Source organism: Eptatretus burgeri, chromosome 16, assembly GCF_056783735.1.
Source record: "Eptatretus burgeri isolate ZD-2024b chromosome 16, Ebu_testis_v1, whole genome shotgun sequence".
Lineage (NCBI taxonomy): Eukaryota > Metazoa > Chordata > Myxini > Myxiniformes > Myxinidae > Eptatretus > Eptatretus burgeri.
In genome coordinates, this window is record NC_140976.1 from 30,313,488 (window position 1) to 30,337,045 (window position 23,558).

Sequence of the window (23,558 nt, forward strand, 5' to 3'; positions counted from 1 at the left end):
CCTGAGTCAAAACTAAGATCCAGGCTTTCAATGACATCTTGGATGCTGCTGTCCTGTCTGTGCCTGTTTGTGGTGAGGATGTTGAGGTCGTGGAGAGATTCACTGACCTTGGCAGTGATATTCATGTCTCTGCTGGCTGTGAGTCAGAGGTCAATAGACGTCTGGGTCAGGCCTGGGGAGTCTTGGATTCACTGTATGATGGTGTGTGACGCTGCCGGTACCTATGCGGGAGGACGAAAGTCCGAGTCTTCAGGTCCTTGGTGCTTCCAGTCTTGCTCTATGGATGCGAGACTTGGACTCTGACCAAGTGTCTGAGACGGAGACTTAATTCCTTTGGTACCAGGTCTCTTCGGAGAATCCTTGGCTATCGCTGGGTCAGATTTTGTGTCCAACGAGCGGTTGCTGAGAGAGACTCAAATAAGATTTGTTACCTGCATAGTCCGTGAGCATCAGCTGCGGCTGTATAGACATGTGGCTTGTTTTCCTGACGCTGATCCTGCTCACCAGATTCTCTCAGCGAGGGAGTCTCGTGAGTGGATTAGGCCAATGGGCCGACCACGTGCCTCGTGGTTGCAGCAGGTTCATCGGCATCTCAAGGAGATGGGGATGGGCCAGACACCTGCCTTGGGGATGGCCAGACGGAGGCCCCTGGAGTACTGGCGGAAAGTGGATGCAGCGACGCGCTGCTCTTGGCGCATGCTCCCATACCTGACATTCCTAACCCCCCATCCTCCTCACTCCATTCAGTGTGTGTCTCCCTCTATTTTGCCCTTCAACTCTGCTGTTGGTGTCCCCTCCCCACCAACCCCCCCTTCCCCACCTCCTCTCTCTCTTCTCTTCTTTTTGACCTGATAAGTCTTGATCCATTCAGTGTATTTGCTCTACCACGAGCCTTGACAATGTATAGGAAAAATGGGTGAAAGAGACGATTTGTATCGGGTATCGTGTGACGGGGCATCTCTCCAAACACACAATCTTTCTCATTACTGAACATGATCCGACAATACCTGATGCGAACATAGATTATGAAATAACTGCCTAATAAACTCTTAAGTGATTTTTGTCATTATATTTTTCTACATCACCAGGACGACAGAATGATGTGTTCATGCAATCAATATATCAATTTTGTACCCTGTGACCAGGCTGGTAGTGAGTGCACCAAGTTCTAAGAACAGCAGTGGAGATCTTCAAGGGAAACTGTACAGGTGTCCGGTGACGTCCCCTTCCTCTTCTCCAGGCAGGTGTCAGCAAATCTTCACCACACGTAAGTTACGGTGAAGATTCCTGTAAGACATTGCTGTCAGATAATTATCTTTTGCTTTTTCTTGTCAGAAACTTTTAAAACTTGTCTTAAAGAATTTTGGCTTTCGTTTATATAAGCTGTTCTTAACGTAACTATTACAAAATATTACCAAACCCTGTTTTTATACGAACATACCTGATCCTCATAGAATATGTCTGACCATAACCCTGTTTCATACGAGTATACCTAACCCTCATAGAATATGTCTTACCCTAACCCTGTTTCATACGAGTATACCTAACCCTAATAGAATATGTCTTACCCTAACCCTGTTTCATACGAGTATACCTAACCCTCATATGATATCTCTTACCCTAACCCTGTTTCATACGAGTATACCTAACCCTCATAGAATGTGTCTTACCCTAACCCTGTTTCATACGAGTATACCTAACCCTCAGAGAATATGTCTTACCCTGACTCTGTTTCATACGAGTATACCTAACCCTCATAGAATGTGTTACCCTAACTCTGTTTCATACGAGTATACCAAACCCTCATAGAATATGTCTAACCCCAACTTTGTTTCATACGAGTATACCTAACCCTCATAGAATATGTCTTACCCTTACTCTGTTTCATACGAGTATACCAAACCCTCATAGAATATGTCTTACCCTAACCCTGTTTCATACAAGTATGTCTTACCATAACCCTGTTTCATATGAGTAGACCTAACCCTCATAGAATATGTCTTACCATAACCCTGTTTCATACGAGTATACCTAACCCTCATAGAATATGTCTTACCCTAATCCTGTTTCATACGAGAAGACCTAACCCTAATAGAATATGTATTACCCTAACCCTGTTTCATACGAGTATACCTAACCCTCATATGATATCTCTTACCCTTACTCTGTTTCATATGAGTATACCTAACCCTCATAGAATGTGTCTTACCCTAACCCTGTTTCATACGAGTATACCTAACCCTCATAGAATATGTCTAACCCTAACCCTGTTTCATACGAGTATACCTAACCCTCATATGATATCTCTTACCCTTACTCTGTTTCATACGAGTATACCAAACCCTCATAGAATATGTCTAACCCTAACCCTGTTTCATACGAGTATACCTAACCCTCATATGATATCTCTTACCCTTACTCTGTTTCATACGAGTATACCAAACCCTCATAGAATATGTCTTACCCTAACCCTGTTTCATACAAGTATGTCTTACCATAACCCTGTTTCATACGAGTATACCTAACCCTCATAGAATATGTCTTACCCTAATCCTGTTTCATACGAGAAGACCTAACCCTAATAGAATATGTATTACCCTAACCCTGTTTCATACGAGTATACCTAACCCTCATAGAATGTGTCTTACCCTAACCCTGTTTCATACGAGTATACCTAACCCTCATAGAATATGTCTTACCCTTACTCTGTTTCATACGAGTATACCTAACCCTCATAGAATGTGTTACCCTAACTCTGTTTCATACGAGTATACCAAACCCTCATAGAATATGTCTAACCCCAACTTTGTTTCATACGAGTATACCTAACCCTCATAGAATATGTCTTACCCTTACTGTGTTTCATACGAGTATACCTAACCCTCATAGAATGTGTTACCCTAACTCTGTTTCATACGAGTATACCAAACCCTCATAGAATATGTCTAACCCCAACTTTGTTTCATACGAGTATACCAAACCCTCATAGAATATGTCTTACCCTAACCCTGTTTCATACAAGTATGTCTTACCCTAACCCTGTTTCATACGAGTATACCTAACCCTAATAGAATATGTCTTACCCTTACTCTGTTTCAGATGAGTATACGTAACCCTGATAGAATATGTCTAACCCTAACCCTGTTTCATACGAGTATACCTAACCCTAATAGAATATGTCTTACCCAAACCCTGTTTCATACGAGTATACCTAACCCTCATAGAATATGTCTTACCCTAACCCTGTTTCATACGAGTATACCTAACCCTCATAGAATATGTCTTACCCTTACTCTGTTTCATATGAGTATACCTAACCCTGATAGAATATGTCGAACCCTAACCCTGTTTCATACGAGTATACCTAACCCTCATAGAATATGTCTTACCCTTACTCTGTTTCAGATGAGTATACCTAACCCTAATAGAATATGTCGAACCCTAACCCTGTTTCATATGAGTATACCTAACCCTCATAGAATATGTCTTACCCTTACTCTGTTTCATACAAGTATACCTAACCCTCATAGAATGTGTTACCCTAACTCTGTTTCATACGAGTATACCTAACCCTCATAGAATATGTCTTACCCTAACCCTGTTTCATACAAGTATGTCTTACCCTAACCCTGTTTCATACGAGTATACCTAACCATAATAGAATATGTGTTACCCTAACCCTGTTTCATACAAGTATACCTAACCCTAATGGAATATGTCTTACCCTTACCCTGTTTCATCCGAGTATACCTAACCCTCATAGAATATGTCTTACCCTTACTCTGTTTCATACAAGTATACCTAACCCTCATAGAATGTGTTACCCTAACTCTGTTTCATACGAGTATACCTAACCCTCATAGAATATGTCTTACCCTAACCCTGTTTCATACAAGTATGTCTTACCCTAACCCTGTTTCATACGAGTATACCTAACCCTAATAGAATATGTCTTACCCTAACCCTGTTTCATACAAGTATACCTAACCCTAATGGAATATGTCTTACCCTTACCCTGTTTCATCCGAGTATACCTAACCCTCATAGAATATGTCTTACCCTTACTCTGTTTCAGATGAGTATACGTAACCCTGATAGAATATGTCTAACCCTAACCCTGTTTCATACGAGTAGACCTAACCCTAATAGAATATGTCTTACCCTAACCCTGTTTCATACGAGTATACCTAACCCTCATAGAATATGTGTTACCCTAACCCTGTTTCATACGAGTATACTTAACCCTCATAGAATATGTCTTACCCTTACTCTGTTTCATATGAGTATACCTAACCCTCATAGAATATGTCTTACCCTTACTCTGTTTCATACGAGTATACCAAACCCTCATAGAATATGTCTTACCCTAACCCTGTTTCATACAAGTATGTCTTACCCTAACCCTGTTTCATACGAGTATACCTAACCCTAATAGAATATGTCTTACCCTTACTCTGTTTCAGATGAGTATACGTAACCCTGATAGAATATGTCTAACCCTAACCCTGTTTCATACGAGTATACCTAACCCTAATAGAATATGTCTTACCCAAACCCTGTTTCATACGAGTATACCTAACCCTCATAGAATATGTCTTACCCTAACCCTGTTTCATACGAGTATACCTAACCCTCATAGAATATGTCTTACCCTTACTCTGTTTCATATGAGTATACCTAACCCTGATAGAATATGTCGAACCCTAACCCTGTTTCATATGAGTATACCTAACCCTCATAGAATATGTCTTACCCTTACTCTGTTTCATACAAGTATACCTAACCCTCATAGAATGTGTTACCCTAACTCTGTTTCATACGAGTATACCTAACCCTCATAGAATATGTCTTACCCTAACCCTGTTTCATACAAGTATGTCTTACTCTAACCCTGTTTCATACGAGTATACCTAACCCTAATAGAATATGTGTTACCCTAACCCTGTTTCATACAAGTATACCTAACCCTAATGGAATATGTCTTACCCTTACTCTGTTTCATACAAGTATACCTAACCCTCATAGAATGTGTTACCCTAACTCTGTTTCATACGAGTATACATAACCCTCATAGAATATGTCTTACCCTAACCCTGTTTCATACAAGTATGTCTTACCCTAACCCTGTTTCATACGAGTATACCTAACCCTAATAGAATATGTGTTACCCTAACCCTGTTTCATACAAGTATACCTAACCCTAATGGAATATGTCTTACCCTTACCCTGTTTCATCCGAGTATACCTAACCCTCATAGAATATGTCTTACCCTTACTCTGTTTCAGATGAGTATACCTAACCCTCATAGAATATGTCTTACCCTTACTCTGTTTCATACAAGTATACCTAACCCTCATAGAATGTGTTACCCTAACTCTGTTTCATACGAGTATACCTAACCCTCATAGAATATGTCTTACCCTAACCCTGTTTCATACAAGTATGTCTTACCCTAACCCTGTTTCATACGAGTATACCTAACCCTAATAGAATATGTGTTACCCTAACCCTGTTTCATACAAGTATACCTAACCCTAATGGAATATGTCTTACCCTAACCCTGTTTCATACAAGTATGTCTTACCCTAACCCTGTTTCATACGAGTATACCTAACCCTAATAGAATATGTGTTACCCTAACCCTGTTTCATACAAGTATACCTAACCCTAATGGAATATGTCTTACCCTTACCCTGTTTCATCCGAGTATACCTAACCCTCATAGAATATGTCTTACCCTTACTCTGTTTCAGATGAGTATACGTAACCCTGATAGAATATGCCTAACCCTAACCCTGTTTCATACGAGTATACCTAACCCTAATAGAATATGTCTTACCCTAACCCTGTTTCATACGAGTATACCTAACCCTCATAGAATATGTGTTACCCTAACCCTGTTTCATACGAGTATACCTAACCCTCATAGAATATGTCTTACCCTTACTCTGTTTCATATGAGTATACGTAACCCTGATAGAATATGTCTAACCCTAACCCTGTTTCATACGAGTACACCTCACCCTCATAGAATATGTCTTACCCTTACTCTGTTTCATATGAGTATACGTAACCCTGATAGAATATGTCTAACCCTAACCCTGTTTCATACGAGTATACCTAACCCTCATAGAATATGTCTTACCCTAATCCTGTTTCATACGAGTATACCTAACCCTCATAGAATATGTCTAACCCCAACTTTGTTTCATACGAGTATACCTAACCCTCATAGAATATGTCTTACCCTTACTCTGTTTCATACGAGTATACCTAACCCTCATAGAATATGTCTAACCCCAACTTTGTTTCATACGAGTATACCTAACCCTCATAGAATATGTCTTACCCTTACCCTGTTTCATACAAGTATGTCTTACCCTAACCCTGTTTCATACGAGTATACCTAACCCTAATAGAATATGTGTTACCCTAACCCTGTTTCATACAAGTATACCTAACCCTAATGGAATATGTCTTACCCTTACCCTGTTTCATCCGAGTATACCTAACCCTCATAGAATATGTCTTACCCTTACTCTGTTTCATATGAGTATACCTAACCCTCATAGAATATGTCTTACCCTTACCCTGTTTCATATGAGTATACCTAACCCTGATAGAATATGTCTTACCCTAACTCTGTTTCTTATGAGTATACCTAACCCTCATAGAATATGTCTAACCCTAATCCTCTTTCATACGAGTATACCTAACTCTCATAGAATATGTCTTACCCTAACCCTGTTTCATATGAGTATACCTCACCCTCATATAATATGTCTTTCCCTAACCCCGTTTTTGTTGCACGAGTATCGTTGAAATAATAGAAAACTCGACTTTGTGAAGTCTAATGTTAATTTGCATCAATGGACAGGTGGAATAATGAATGGCAAAAACAAAATGTTGACTGAAGTCTGCCAATGCCTGGGAAGGAAAAAGAAGATGACATTTTGCCCATTAACCCTTTGATATCCCCCCCAATCCCTAGACTATGTACGAGGTATGTTTGTGAATTTGTTTGTTTGTCACGCTACCTCCTATAGTTCTGGGCTGATTACATCCAGACTTGCTACGTAGGATCAGCATGACCCCAATTAATGTATAGGGGTGTTTGTTTGTTTTTCATCTTTGTCAGTGGTCATGAGTGTGGGGGGGGGGGGGGTGTTAATTTCCATGTTAGGAGGGAAAGAAGGATGAAGGAAAGAAGGGTTGTTTGGATGGAGGGAATGAGGAAAAACGAGGGTGTGATGAGAGATGGTAATTGTGAGGGACTGAGAGCTGTTAAAACAAAGTGGTAAATGCATTGTTGTGGACAGTTGTAAATCGTTCACATGTAACCTTCCACAGCATTAGGGAATATAGCACTTGATGTTTAAAAGTAAATCATTCATGAGTGAATTTTGTCTTACAGAGGCTTTTGGGAGGGACAACTGAATGTGGGGAAAAAAATAATCTAAATTGAGAAAAAAAAATGCATCCAAGAAGTGGGTAAATAAATAAAGTTGACAAAATTTTGGTTGAAAATGAATATTTATTTGATTTTTCATATGGTTCCTTTTTCTTTTGTTTAACGTTGCGGAGCGAAGCTCTACCTCAGATGGATCGAGGTGCCGGAGCGGTACTCTGGTGTGCTCTGGCAGCACTACACCTTAGGTTCTGAGCAGAACATGAGCATTGATTTTGTATGCAATTACAAAACTAATTCCTATCTTCATTTCATTGTGCTTAAAAAAATAATCTAAATCTTACACCACCCTTTATGTAATATTTAGGTGATCTGCAATCACCCTTTATATACAATTCCTTGTTTTAAAGCAATAACATTATTAATAACTAGGAGGGCGCTCGGTAGAGCACTTACCTCCGCCACATAATGCCTGATCCATGAGAACATATCGGGCCCAATAGAGTTTTTGAAATATCATGCTATCCAGTACTATATCGTATTTGGCCCTGTGTCTCTCAATGGTGAAGAATCACTTTGTAATTAAATAATTCTCGTTTCCAGATGTGGATTCGGATCTTCACCAAAATCGAATAAATTCATCTTTGCGACACACCCAACGTGTCCACTAAGTTTTGTCCGAATCCGTCCAAACCATTTGAGATATCGTGCTATATATTGGTTTTGCCCTATCTCTCAATGGTGAAGAATCACTTAAAAAATTATCGTATCCGGATCCGAATCTTCACCAAAATCGAATAAATTCGTCCTTTCGACACATCCAATGTGTCCACCAAGTTTCATCCGAATCCGTTCACAACTTTTTGAGATATCGTGCTAATGTATCGTTTTTGGCCCTATCTCTCAATGGTGAAGAATGGTTTAAAACCTTCTGATAGTCGGATCTGGATCCGGATCTTCAACCAAAATCTAATCAGTTCGTCCTTGTCACACACCGAGCATGTCCACAAAATTTCATTCGGATCCGTCCACAACTTTTTGAGATATCCTGTACACAAACAAACAGACAAGCCGGTAGGCGGCGATGGGTCGCCGAGCAGAACTGTTAGTATTGCGACACTTTGACTGCTGACCTCGTGGAGATAGGTCATTATGCAAATGAGCAAACTTGTACTACTCATCGGGGAGTATTCACGTGCAAAAATGTGTTTGGATTGGTTGAGCCGTTTTGCCGGTAGGGGGACTTGAAATGACATTTTGACCGAAGAATGCACTTATTGACCTTTGACTCCTGAACTAATCGAGATAGGTCATTATGCAAACGAGTAAAGTTGTAGTACTCATTACGGTCTATAAGCATGTAAAGTTCCATTCGATTCGGTTCAATCGTCTTGGAGCTAGTGTACTTTGAAGTTTCAGCAGGAATGCTCAATGGCCCTCGGACACCCAAGTTGAGAGTGTTTCCATTTGGAAACTATAAGATATAGAGCAAAATGGATGTCATATAGCGGATAGGGAATCACCTTAAGATCGTGCATACCAAATCTCATCCAGTTCCATCGACTGATAACTACTCGGAATCCATTTGAATGAAAAGTACCGAAAATGCGGTTTGAAATCGGAAATCCCCAAAGTTCGAGGGGGTGCTGTGGGTGAACAAAGATCTAAATCGAAAATCCGGCTCGATCGTTTGTGCACAATGTATTCCAGACGATTAGTGTGAATTTTCATGACCATCCGACCATAACCCTAGGAGGAGTAGCATTTGTCACGAAGGCACCTCCAGCTCTCGCATATTATCGATTTTTGCACTAATTGACCTTTGACCCCTGACCTAAGCAATATCGGTCAATATGTCCTGAGGCAAAGTTGTAGTACTCATTGAGTACCATGAGCCTGCAAAGTTTCATTCGTATCGATGCACTCACCTGGTTGCTAGGGGGCCTTCAATTTTCGCCAATTGTAGGGGGCGCTGCGGGTAAAGTATTCCATATATCACAAAAACCGGGATATATTTGATAGAGCATCACCTGTAGATCATTCGTGCCAAATTTCATCACCCTACGTGGGATAATGGCTTTCGGAATTGATTTTGCGTGAACGGTACCGATTTTGAAGGTTTTTTGGTTGTTGCTCGGGAACCAAAGCGTTCCAAGCAACCATCACAATTTCCAAAGCACTAGGTCATAAGATGTACCTACCACCTGAGTTTGGTCAAAATCCGCCAACGTTTACTACCAATTATGCTGATAACAAACGAACAAACATCCAAACAAACATCCAGAATTACTGACAATAAGAGTCACCAACTTCGGCGACCCAACAGAAAGGGGTGAAAATATAACCTGCTTCACCTTCGGTGGCGGAGGTAATTAGAGAGTTAATAAAACACATTTCCCCATGCAGTGTTTAAGTTTATACTTCAATTTTAATAAAATAATTATTTTAAAGATTGTTAAGAAAATTCCGAAAGTTTCTCGCGATTGTTTAAAACACCGCCATATTTAACATGTTCAAGTACTGCAAAACAGAAGGGTTTTGGAAGTGCAAAGAAGGCAATTTGTTGTTTCAGTGTTCAAGTATATAATTCAATTTAAGTAAAATATAGATTGTAAAAGTTGTATAAATATATTAATTCCGGAATTTACTGCCGTTGACACAGTGTCTATCACATCATTTAATTTGCCACGTACATTAGTTCCTCGTGCATGTTGTTTGTGTCCTTTATAACATCCTTAAAAACAGTAAGCTTCCTGTTTGGAATGATTTAAAATTCTGTTTGACTGCCAAGCAGGCAGACAGAGTAAAAAAAAAAAAGAGATAAAAACCAATGTCACCCGCAGGGTGACCCGTATCTTGCCAAAACGTGACCACGTGTGACTTCTTTGAGGTCACACTGAGGTGAACAGAGCTGCTATCCACCAGGAGCGACTCCTTGAGGAATATCTGCCTACGAGAGATTCCGATGAGAATCGTTCTGCAGAGTAACCATGAAAAATATGCTTTTGCCTCATAACGTCACCAAATGACGTCATAATGTCTCAAGCTTGACATTCTCAAAAGAAAGCACTCATCGAGGTGTTCAATTTGAGGTACTACACGATATGGTTCCTAAAACTTGAAAATTTGACCTTGGGGTCAAATATGTTTGACCTTCGGCGCTAACCATGAAGGTCAAGGCCAATCGCCACCAAAAATTAATCAGCTGAGCACCAGACCATGAACTATATTCCCATGAAGTTTGAAGATGATCCAATCAAAATTACTCAAAAAATAAGGGTTTCGTCGACTCCCCTGATTTGCGACAAAGTGACCTTGACCTTTGACCTTGACCTTCAAAATTTTATGCGCTGAAAGGGACCTCTATTGGCCTCTGATATGCGAAGTTACTAAAATTTCCAATGATAACTGTGCTCTGCAGAGTGATTTATATGTGATTACAGACCAAAAAATAAAAAAAATAAACATATGAAGGTCAAGGCCAATCGCCACCAAAAATTAATCAGCTGAGCGCCAGACCATGAACTATATTCCCATGAAGTTTGAAGACGATCCGATCAAAATTACTCAAAAAATAAGGGTTTCGTCGACTCCCCTGATTTGCGCCAAAGTGACCTTGACCTTTGACCTTGACCTTCAAAATTTTGTTCACTGAAAGGGACCTCAATAGGCCTCTGATATGCGGTTACAAAAATTTCCGATGATAACTGTGCTCTGCAGAATTTTTTTTACATGATTACAGACAAACAAAAAAAAACAAAAAACAAACAAGCTGACTAACATATCTTGCAAAACTTCGTTTTGGCAAGATAAAAATCTCACTCCTCTGCACATGTGTGATTGTGACAAATTCAGAAGAAAAGTCCGGTTAACTGGCAGATTTGTTTTTCAATTCATGTTCAAAATATAACATTCAATGTAAATAATTTGTTCCTTGATTATTAACTGATGTTTACAGACGGATGGACATGAACCAATTGCTTAATCCCGCTTCTCGCTTTGCGTGTGCAGGGTAATAACAATAACCTTGATAACATTGGTAACATTATTCGCTTGTTGTTTTTGGTTTGTTTTGGGGGGTGGGGTGTGATGCGATTTCAGTGCCCAATGATTTCCTGCAAGTGAAAGATCTGCATCTCGGACTCACTTTGGTGAAAGATACAAGTTTGCCACATGTTTTGGTAAGACCCTCCATTTCTCATCACGAAGGCTTTTGGTAACTTTATAATAAACACTACCACCACTGCCACCGCCACCACAATCACCACAATCACCACATTGCCTCGAGCAACAAAATATGGCAACAAAAGGATTTTTGCTCAGTCACATAACTCGATAATTAATTTTCATTTCTGGTCATTAATTTCGACTGAAAACTTTGCTTGTGTCAAATGAGTATCACATGCACAAATGGTGTACATGAAATGATCATGATGAAACGATATACAATAATGTACAGGCAATGTTGATTTGGTTATTGTACCATGAAAAACCATGTATGTACAGTACTCTTCATGACTGCCCACTGTTATAATGTACTTGTGTTTGAATGAAGCAAAAATGTTACTTCTTTATATTGTATTCCACCAAAATACAAAACAAGTATGATTTGCATTGAACAATACTCCATGATGTCACTGATGTATGTGGGAGATGTGAGTGAGTCTTTGTTTTTCATTTATATGTTAACTATGCCGGGTATTGGCTTAATGGTTAGGGTGGTGGGCTTGCGATCTGAGGACCCTGAGTTCAAATCCCCCTTGGCTGCTGAATTAATACCGGGTGGGGTTGACTCTGCCTGTCATCCTTCCGGGTCGGCAAAATGAGTGCCAGCTTGCTGGTATCCTGTGTGGGAGTGGTGACCCGTCCAGGATTGTGCCCACTAGCCAAGGAGACTGCTTTGGCAGCACGAATGGATGGATATATGTTGACTGCTTTTAACATTTCCATGTGGTACATCCTTTGGCACCTCAGTGGTGCCTGTTTCTGTCTGTGTTGTTGCTGATGAAACCAGTCTGGCAGCTGAGGGTGTGTGTGTAGCATTGGGATTCTCATGTGTGTACTATTTGTGAATATCTTTTCAGCTGTGGAGAAACTATGGGAAAGGTTTGAAAAAGCAAAGGGATTAACTTGCGTAGCCTTTCATTGTTGCTTTATGCAGCTTTCTTCGACTAGAAGAGCATGGGAAGAGTTGATTTATTAATATAATCTTACCCACCTGAGTTTAATTGATTAGGTGAGAGCTAATTGGTTATTCCCTCCATTCACAGGTGAGAGATATGAGTGGATCTTTGTTTTTCATTTATATGTTGACTGCTTTTGACATTTCCACATGGTACATGCTTGGGAGCCTCATTGGTGCGTGCTTCTGCATGTCACTGATGATTCACCAACAAGTGATGAAACCGGTATGGCAAATGAGGGGGTGTATAGCATTGGGATTCTCATGTGTGTACTATTTGTGAACATCTTTACAAAAGACCCAAAACACCCTGAAGACCCAAAATACCCCAAAGACTTAAGAGACCAAAATACCTGAAAGACCAAAGAGACCCAAAAGACCCCGAAGGCCTAAAAGACCCAAAATACCTGAAATACCAAAAAGGCCCCAAAGACCTAAAAGAGCCTGAAGACCTCAAAGACCCCGAAAACCCAAGACCTCGAAGACTCAAAATGCCCCAAACGACCCAAAAGACCCCAGAGACCCTGAAGACCCAAAAGACCCTTAAATACCCAAAAGACCCAAAAGAACCTGAGAAATCAAAACACCCAAAAGACTCCAAGTACCGAAAAGACCCTGAGGACCCTCAAAAACCTAACACACCCAAAAAACACAGAGGACCCAAAAGACACAGATTGCAGATGCAAAAGACCTCGAGGACCTAAAAGGCCCAGGGAATACAAACGACCCAAGAACACAAAAGACCACGAGGACCCAAAATACCTAGAGAACTCAAAATACCTGGAAGACCAAAAATATCCAACGGGACTATCTGGGAACGATGGAAATTCTGCATCATGTAAAATGTGACCAGGTTGTCAACCACACACACACATACACGCACACGCACACGCACACACACAATCCCAAGTCCTAAACCCCCTCTCCCAACTCTGTCTTCTCTCTGCTCCCACTACCACCACACCCAAACTCTGTGCTCCCCTCAAATTTTCTTCAAATCCTCAGATCCCCTCCCAACTCGAAATCCTCAAATCCCCTCCTAACTCGAAGTCCTCAACTCCCCTCCACCCCCCACCCCTCAAACGCTTCAAACCCCTCGATCCCAACTCTGTCCCCTCTGCCTCTGCTCCCCCAACCGAACTCTGTCATCCTCTCCCCTTTTCTTCTTCCAGTCCTCAATTGCTCCAAACCCAAGTACTCAAACCACCTTTCACACGACAAGTCCTCAACCCCCCCTCCCAACTGCATGCCCCCTCACCCCCAACTCTATGTCCTTCCCTCCCCATTTCTTCCTGTTCTTAACAACATTACACAGGGAACTTTGGTGCATGAGAATGCCATTCGGCCTATCATGCATGTGTTGTTCCTGTTCCTGTTTGTTAAGAACAATGTTAAAATTAAAATGTTAAATTCACAATCACTTCCCACTTTCTTCACTTATCCCAACAATAATTCACAGATCAGTGTTTGTGTGTTTGTTTGTTTGTTTGTTTGTCATGCTACTCCTTCAACAGTTGTGGGCTGATTACATCCAGACTTGCTACATATGATCAGCGTGACCCCAATTAGTGCATGGGGGTGTTTTTATCTTTGCCAGTAGTCTTTGAGGGGGGGGGGGACGACGACACAAATTCTCCATGTAAATGTGTATCATGTAGGACCGCCTCCAGATGGGGAGGGTATTACAAGTCTTCACCATTTACAGTGCAGTATTCCTGCCCCCATGTTTTCCAGTGCAGTGAGATGTTTTGAATTATATGCAGGAGGTATGTTTTTACTTCCTGCACATATGTAACGTCATGGGTTTTTTGGGGGGGGGCTCTGTCTGAGGCGGGTAATCTCACCGTGAAGATCTCTGTACGTGAAGCATTCTATGCCACACTTGAGTCTGGTTGATCAGTTCCCCAGGTGAGAAACTCTTCTGGTCTTGGGGGATTTCATTGCATCGACTGTCACTGATTGGATTGGTTATGAGACAAGTGTCAGTCCCCATGGGTCTGGAACTGTAAACCACTAAGTTCCTTGACTTTGCAAGAAATCGTGGACTTCGGTTGGCTGGTTCATGGTTTCATTGCCCACAGGCTCATCACTGGACTTGGTATTCCAAAACGGGTGGTGTGGCGAAGGAGACTAACCACATGCTCGTTGATGGTCACTGGAGGATGATCCAAAATTTCAGGGACAACCGGAGTGCTCAGTTCCTCAATACCAACAACAGGCTTGTTGTAGCATCTCTGAAGTTGCAGCTTAAATCCAGGAGAATGGTGCCATCCCAGCCGAGACTAGATGTTGGCAAGCTCAAGGATAAGAGGGTAATTGAGGAGTTTGTGAACAGGCTGAGTGGGGATTTCGGGGGGGGGGGGTCTGGATGCTTTGGGAAATCCTGCAGAGCTATGGAGTGCCATCAAGACCACCATCCTTGATGTTGCCGGTGTGTGGAAGTCAAAAATCAAGCCCATCTTGTAAATGTGCATAATAGTCTGCATTAACAAGGTATGGACATGTAGGGTGATAATATAGCTCTGTGAATCACAGGACTGTCATCAGGCCTTGATGTTTTTGCATTATTTACGTTTCCAAATGCTTATAATATGCTAAAAGATGTGTAGACACATGATGATGAACTAAAATCGTTTTTCTTATTTGAAATGATCATGGGTAAATTGCTATAGCTGCTTTGTTGACGCAAAGCACCTTCCTGGCCTTGTCGTTTTGGGTCTGTACTTTTTCTTCTCGTACTTCCTCTTTGAACTGAAAATGTGCTGTTGTTCCTACGTGTCTTGTGATTGACACCCCAGGCTTGTGCCAGGGGCTGGAGATTTGTCATGAATTATTGTGTAAATATTTGTGCATTGTGCTTATGGGGTGAACTTATTCGACCTTGTATTTGCTCACAGAGACTTTGAGTGCTCCTTCTCGTTTTTCTCCCCTCTTAGCAAGTCTCTGAATTATTTATTTCTTTGTAAATCATCACATGTTGTTTAGTCAGTGTCAGATGTTCTTCAAATGACCCATCCCTCTTTCCAAGTTGTATATAAGTCAGTCCTCTGGCACTGTAGAGCCAGAGGAGTTTCAAAGCTGATTGATGCTTTGCTTTTTACCATGCACATGACCTGTAAACTAATTCAACCAAGGGTAGTCTTCGGAGTTTTTTCAACGACAGGTGGACGTCTTGGAACTCAGCAGAGGGCGAAGAAAAATTTTGGCTCAAGGGACGCTGCATACCATTGACCAGAGTCGCAGGGCCAGGCTTAATAGCAGAGCTGAGCTGTCCGGGGAGTTGAGGTGTAAAACTGTACATGTGCTGAGGGTGGACAAGGAGGCCTATGTGCGAGGAAACTGTGATGGGGTAGAGAATCACCTGTGGTCAAGTGATTCTCGTCCTGCTTACAGGGGAATTTGCATATTGCGTTCCTCCAAGCCAGTCCCTCGGTGAACTGCAGTGAGAGTAGAGGGTGGTGGGCTCTTGGCAGAGGAGTCCGAAGTGAAGGTCCGCTGGGCCGGTTACTTTGAGCGGCTGTCCCAGGCTGATACATCAGCAGTTGAGTTGGATGTCAGGGGTGTGACTATCCCTATTGCTCACCCTCCAATCAACTGTGATCCACCTTTGCTTGTTTAAACACGGGCTGCAGTGAACCGGTTGAAATGGGGTAAAGCTCCTGGGATCTGTTGCATCCATGCTGAACTTCTCAAGGCTGGTGGAAATGCTGCACTTGTGTCGTTGCATGCATTTCTGTGCTCTGCCTGGAACACAGGCATCATCACAACTGACTGGAAGAGTTGTCCCTCTCTGGAAAGGGAAGTGTGATCGCCAAGAGTGCAACAACTACCGAGGGGTGACGCTGCTCTCAGTGCCGGGTAAGGTCTTTGCTCAGATAATTCTTGATAGGGTTCGCCACCATCTGCTTGAGCACTAGCACCCAGAACAGTCAGGCCTTTCAAAAAGAGGTCAACGATTGACCGTATCCTTGCTCCTTCGAGTCCTCACCGAACGCAGACAAGAGTTTCGGCAGGGGCTGCTTGCAGCCGATGTTGATCTCTGTAAAGCGTTCGATTCAGTTAATCGAGATGCCCTCTGGAGGATTCTTGGTCTTCATGGGGTGCCACCAAAACTGATCAATCCGATGTCTGAACTGTACTCTGGAACTGAGAGTGCTGTGAGATGTGGTGGTACCATAGATGCCTGGGTCGGGCCTGGGGAGTCATGGATTCACTGGATCATGGGGTGTGGTGCTGCCGGTACCTGTGCGGGAGGACGAAAGTCCGAGTCTTCAGGTCCTTGGTGCTTCCAGTCTTGCTCTATGGATGTGAGACTTAGACTCTGATCAGGGATCTGAGACAGCGACTTAAATCCTTTGGAACCAGGTCTCTTCGGAGAATCCTTGGCTATCATTGGTCAGAATTTGTGTCCAACGAGCGGTTGCTGAGGGAGACTCAAATGAGATTTGTTACCTGCATTGTCTGTGAGTATCAGCTGCAGCTGTATGGACATGTGGCTCTTTTTCCTGACGCTGATCCTGCTCACCAGATTCTCTCAGCAAGGGAGCCTCACGAGTGGAGGAGGCCATTGGGCCAACCACGTGCCTCCTGGTTGCAGCAGGTTGATCAGCATCTCAAGGAGATGGGGATGGGCCAAACATCTGCCTGGGGGATGGCAAGATGGAGGCCACTGGAGTACCGGCGGAAAGTGGATGCAGCGACGCTCGCTCTGCTCCGGCGCATGTTCCCATACCTGACCTGACCTGATATGTAGCAAGATATCTTAAAAAAAGTTGGATGGATTCGGCCAAAACTTGGTGGACAGTTTGGTTGTGTGACCTTGCCGCTACAAATTGATTTGAAAGATTTTTTGGAGTTCTCGTTTGAAATATTTTTATTGCTTGATGCTTGGAGTTCAGTGCCATGTGTGAAAATCCAACACTGAAAGCACCTCTGAACTGTTATGTGTTTCTTGCTTTGTCCCCAAAGGACACCTTGTAGGTTTGCTGAAATGAGAGTTATATGATTGTTTTGAAATTTATTGAATTGCTGAATGACAATTTTTTTCCCCCTATCTGTATTATTGCGTTGCACCACTGAATATCTCCAATTATTTTTTTCCAGGAATGAAGTGCACATTTTGGAATATTATTGGAGAATGGAAAAATGAGTAACTGTCTTAAATGCCTTTATTAATTTTTATCCATTGTTCTTTCTACTGACATGAGTCAGGAGACCATAAGGCAGCTTCTGTTGCTTTTCAGGCTTGTGGCCCCACTGGAGAGCTTGACTGTGGAAGCAATGCATTTCTCAGAGGGTCTTGCCTTGTACATGATGATTCCTTCAGAATTGTTGATCACTTTAATGTTGGTCTTGCTCAAGGTGAGATAATTGTATAAAAATTTGCAAAAAAAACTTTAAGAAATAGAACTTAATATTTTTCCTTGTCACTTCACTCCACCCTGTTTGTTCTTCTCATATCAATGCATTGTATTCTAATTGAACATAATTTGTATTTTGATTCAAAAGGGTTGGTCATTTTTAGTCTTTCCACGAGAGCACTTGCCTCATGATGCCGTGATCCTGGCTTGAAATGTCGTATATGAAGTTGTATTTTTCGATTGTATAATTCATTCATTTGTGTGCAGCAGATACCTGCTAGTAGCCTAATTACTGCAAAAAGCGAATGCGCCGCTGATAGTGTCCCCTGCAGGTTATGGCAGGAATTTGGACAGGATGCCAGCGATAACTCACCCGCAATTCATCTCATGACACCGTGGGATCTTGAACACCCTCCAGATAATGCAGGCAGACAGGACCCCCGACTTGACGTCCTTGTGATGGATGGCACTCTCATTAACACAACTTCATTTTTTGCAACAATAGCTTTATAGTTGGGCTGAAAATGGAAATGAGACTTAGAAGCTCAAAGGGAAATGAGCTACCTCTGCACCAACCTGTCAGAAGATTGTTACCTCTGCCACCGCAGGTGAAGGAGGTTATGTTTTCACCCTCTTCTTTCTGTCTGTTTGTTTGTCTGATTGTTTGTGTGCAGGATACAGTTTGTGTGTGTGACCACGACGAATTGATTCCATTTTGGTGAAGATCCAAATCCGGATCTGGATACGAGAATTATTTAATTTTTAAAGTGATTCTTCACCATTGAGAAATCGGGCCAAAAACGACAGAGAGCATGATATTTTAAAAAATGTATTGGGCCAGATGTATTCTCATGGATCAGGCATTGCTTGGTGGAGGTATGCGCTCTACTGAGTGTCCTTTCTAGTTTACTCATGTTATTCATTTCAAAGTGCAGTGATGTCTTCTTTCGTCCAGTCATACATATTACATTGTACTTACAAGGTCTTCTACATTCTTTCGATAAGACAGAAAAACAAGTTCAGTGGTTTAGCACGGGTATGTAGATGTAGTAATGATAACAGACTGGCACCTTTGCAGTTCTGAGATTTGGATTTTAAACGCCTGTAAGTATAATTAAGAAAATTGTGTTTAGAAGGACATTTTAGCCCCTCATGCCTGAGTCATATCAAAACCACATGAATTCAACATAATAATTATTGACTTGCATGTTTGTTTTTTGGGGGGTTCAGAAGACTTTTGTAGGGTGATTAATAAACATCGACAAAACGTTCAGTTTTTGACAAGACCCTCTCACAGACATCACAATCACTATACATGTCCACAATCACCCACCCATACCCAAGGTACCGACGAGTCACCAATGTCCATGTGTCCCTCTGTCCCCAATGCTTTTAGGTACCTATCTAATTCTAATTTAAACTTATCTACTGTCTCAGCTGCCACTACCTTTCCAGGGAGACCATTCCATGCATTAAGTACTCCATAAACTTAAGCCACTTGGCAAGCTGATTGGTAATGGAACACACCCCCCCCCCCCCGCCCTGAAACGACCTGTAGCCGAAATGCAATGCATCACTCCAGTCAATATCGGAACCGGAGCCCGACATTCACTGTTTCTCTATGGATACCGCCATTTGGATCAAGGTGAGATCATGGTGTGATGTCACAGGCAAAATCGAAAATCAATACTTTAGGGCTATTTTTGACACTTCCTGATTGACAAAAAAATTTTCAAAAAATTTCCCTTCAAATTAGGCTGTGATGAATGATTTTCAATGGTTTTCAGAATATAATTTTTGAGTTTGGGGTTCCCTTTAATAGCACTCAATACCTCCCTGCTGAACCACCCTCATCTCTTTCTGTCTCAAGCTTTACACCTCATTGGAATATACTTTCTCTGTACATTTCGCCTTTGCTCCTTGAACTTTTCCAATTTCTCTGATGCTGACTGGCATCTTGTCGTTAGCTTGTCCCGATTGATTGTATCGAACTGTGCCCACATACCCCCAAATTTTGCCTTTCTGAAATGTAATCGCCTAGTCCTTTACTATGTAATGAACCGAACTCTCACACTTATTGGAATATTTGCACGCACTATACGTTATGGTCACTTGTTCTTCAGTGCTCTCTGACCTGTACCTTCTCCATTAAAAATAGGTCTAATAATTACATAAAAATAGGTCAAACACGGTACTCACCCTCATAGGCTAATTAGTCGAGATGCCAAACAGCCATTTCAGGGCAAAGCGTGCTTTCACGTCATTATGAAGTTTTTTTTTTTGTTTTTTTTTTGGTTGATTCATCATCTCTGAGCTATCCTGAATCAGAATCAGCCGGGTGCCAGACTCGCACCCTTGAGGAATTCTTTTTAGAGGCGAAAAACAAAATGGCCACCACCGACTTTTGATAAATTCTGTTTTGGGCTATATCTTCACGTCTAACGCACTTACACACACAATTTTGGTGTCTACTACTATGTTTCATGTGACAGACAAGGTAAACGTTGATTCTCTCAACATTGGACGACAACAGACGGCGGAATTTGAATCTGGATGGCCGACAAGCTTCAACAAGACACTAACCAAGAAAGTGACCCTGATGACTTCGACCAAAAAGAGCATCAAGCTGGATGGAAGGCCAGTATAAGATACCGAATTGATCTACACCCGAGTCATATGTCTCCAACAATACAGGGATATTGATATCAAGGATGTCCTCTCTTATGAACTGTCCCCTGTCCCAACCTCCTTGTTTGATGAGAGCGGTGCGATGTGGGCTCAGTCGAAAGCAATCCTGAAGACGAAACTCCAAGTTGAGCAATCAAGTCGAATCCTAACTGTTCCAGATGCTGTCATCATCGATGGATGCGCCATGTTAGGGACTGTACATTGGCCCACAAATGGTACAGTTGAGGATTACGTGATCAACTTCATGGGAACCATCAAATACCACCTGCAGTGTTGTGACGTATACCTGATTTTTGACAGGTACATCAAAATCAGCACAAAACAAATGCCGATATCCAGTCGCGCAGGTCATGATTCAAGTCGAAAACATCAACTCAATTTACACACAACACTTCCAGCGCAAAAAGTGGTCCTAAATGTAGCCGACAACAAAGTACAACTGATCGATTTGATCTGTCAGTATCTGATGACCCACATTGTGGACAACCAGACCAAACTGGTGATCACCGGAAAAGATCCCACACCGGTACAAGTATGGAACAATTCCACTCTCCAGAGACAGGATCTGAAAACACACTATGAAGAAGCAGATGTCATCGTCATCCATCACTTAGTTAGAATTGTGTCAGGTGTCAGTGGTGACTCGCACATCAAAGTGGTCTGCAACGATACAGATGTCTTTGTCCTGTTGATTCATTTCTACCTCGAGGAAAAGATGACTGTGGATGTCAGCATGGAGAGTCCGTGTACTGGGAGGGCGAACGTAGACATTCGCCAAACAGCACTGAAACACAAAAGCATCGCCAAATATCTGCCTGCTGTACATGCTCTGACCGGATGCGATACTGTGTCGTATTTCTTTGGCATTGGAAAGGCCACAGCGCTGAAGGTACTAATGGGCGGACATCATCCCACCTTACTTGGTCAGCTGGAAGCAGATGAAGAAAAGATGATATCTGAGGCAACTACTATCATTGCTGCCTGTTATGGTTCCAAACTCGAAGGTGATATGTCCACACACCAGTATCAGTTGTGGAAGTCTAAGAGGGCCAACTCCAAGATTACCTCTGCTCCGAAATTGAAGTAGTTGCCCCCATCGCATGATGCCTTTGTTCAACATGTACATCACACTCATCATCAAGTCATTATATGGAAATCGGCCACTCATTCAAACCCTCCGAACTTGGATCCCATCAAGTATGGATGGCAAGAAGGTGAGGACGGTGCGACGTTGTGTCCAACCACACTTCCACCTGATGTGTCTGCTGCACCAGTCACCATTCTGCAGCTGATCAAGTGTGGATGCTCCACCAGCCGGCCATGTTCCACCGGGAGGTGTGGTTGTGTGGCAGCACAGATGTCATGTTCGATGTTTTTCAGTTGTAATGCTGGATCAGACTGTTGTAACGAACAGACAAGGGCAGTTGCTGCTAATCACGACGACGATGACAAAGTTTGAACATAATGTAGAACATTGCATCCTTAACAAAGTTAATATTTGTTTGCCTAAAAATTAAAGGTAATTTCAAAATCATACACATGTACATACTCACTTGAAGACAGAACCCAAAGTCATAGTCAACTATCCACACGTATCCGGATATATTTGTGTAAAAATCGTATTCCAATATAATCATCAATTCATTGATCATTGCAAGTAAGTTACTTCAGCCGTCATTGACTGTTATTGTATGTAGTATTAATATTTGAGGGTTCATAAAATTCAATTTCTTACTCGAAGTGATCAGTGGAACTGCAAAATAGCCATTTTTCATATTAAAATGGTGGCCATCTTGAAAATATGAGACAGGTCTTATATATATATATATATATATATATATATATATATATATATATATATATATATATATATATATATATATATATATATATATATATATATATATACACCTTCAATTACTTTATCATTATCAGATTCCTTGACCATGAAAACATAGTAGTAGACACCAAAATTGTGTGTGTAAGTGCGTTAGAAGTGAAGATATAGCCCAAAACAGAATTTATCGAAAGTCGGTGGTGGCCATTTTGTTTTTCGCCTCTAACAAAAATTCCTCAAGGGTGCGAGTCTGGGGTACCAGACTGATTCTGATTCAGGATAGCTCAGAGATGATGAATCAACCAAAAAAAAAAACTTCATAAAGACGCCACAACATGCTTTTTCACATTTCCGCTGGACTATATCTACACACTGGCGTTAAAAGCAATTCTCAACTAAGTTTAGAAATTCCTCATCTGCTGTGCCCCTTTCACTGGTTCCTGGTGGAGAGAGATTCGGTCTTTGTTGTGCTATGGTGGACAAAGATTCCACAGTCATCTGGTCGATAAACGCCCGGATTATCGGCTGCGATAGGTATGTGCTGTTTGTTCTGACGTCCTGGAAAGTATTCACGTCAACGGTAACCAAGTTTTCACCATTTCTCCCTGATATACAACCACCGTCCGGTACTGTTCAAACCAAATTCTCAGCAACAGGCTGAGGTGCATTTTAAGTGTTTAGTGACTCGCAAAGAACTTTTCAGCCCTGTGATTGAGATGGTCATCTTCATGAAAACACATTTAATGCATTTCAATAAAGGTCATTATGCTTCGTTTATTGTCATTATCCCTAGAAGTTGTGGTATAATATTAATTGAAATGCCTCCATGGCATCAAACAACAGGCCATGCATGATACAAGTTTCTAGGATTATTGCAAGTTGTACACAAAGTGGGAAAGGATGATAAATGGGTTTGACAAGAAAGACAGAGTGAAAGATAAGTGGTTGTGACCGTTTCTTGTCAGAAAATAATTGTTTTATGTGTTGCTGGAGAATGCATTTTTTGAGTTATTGGATAACAGCACATTATTAGTGACCAGAATATCAAAGCATTCAATTGTAAAATGATGGTTTGTGAATGG

At 41.6% G+C, this 23,558-nt stretch overlaps 1 protein-coding gene across 3 annotated transcripts in view; it reads left to right on the plus strand.

The window, feature by feature from the left end:
• LOC147010807 (integrin alpha-M-like) overlaps positions 1–23,558 on the plus strand; it is a 174,630-nt gene that overhangs the window by 33,662 nt on the left and 117,410 nt on the right. For 2 of the 3 annotated variants that reach the window (XR_015052164.1, XM_085858811.1), the window contains exons 3-5: positions 1,146–1,267; positions 11,511–11,590; positions 17,835–17,952. Coding sequence is in view for 2 of the 3 variants with exons in the window: in XM_085858811.1 (XP_085714937.1) it covers positions 1,146–1,267; positions 11,511–11,590; positions 17,835–17,952 (320 nt within the window). In the remaining variant the exon portion in view is untranslated. Of the gene's footprint in view, positions 1–1,145; positions 1,268–11,510; positions 11,591–17,834; positions 17,953–18,787; positions 18,828–23,558 lie in introns of those variants that run through there. The other variant, XM_085858812.1, reaches the window with a different exon arrangement.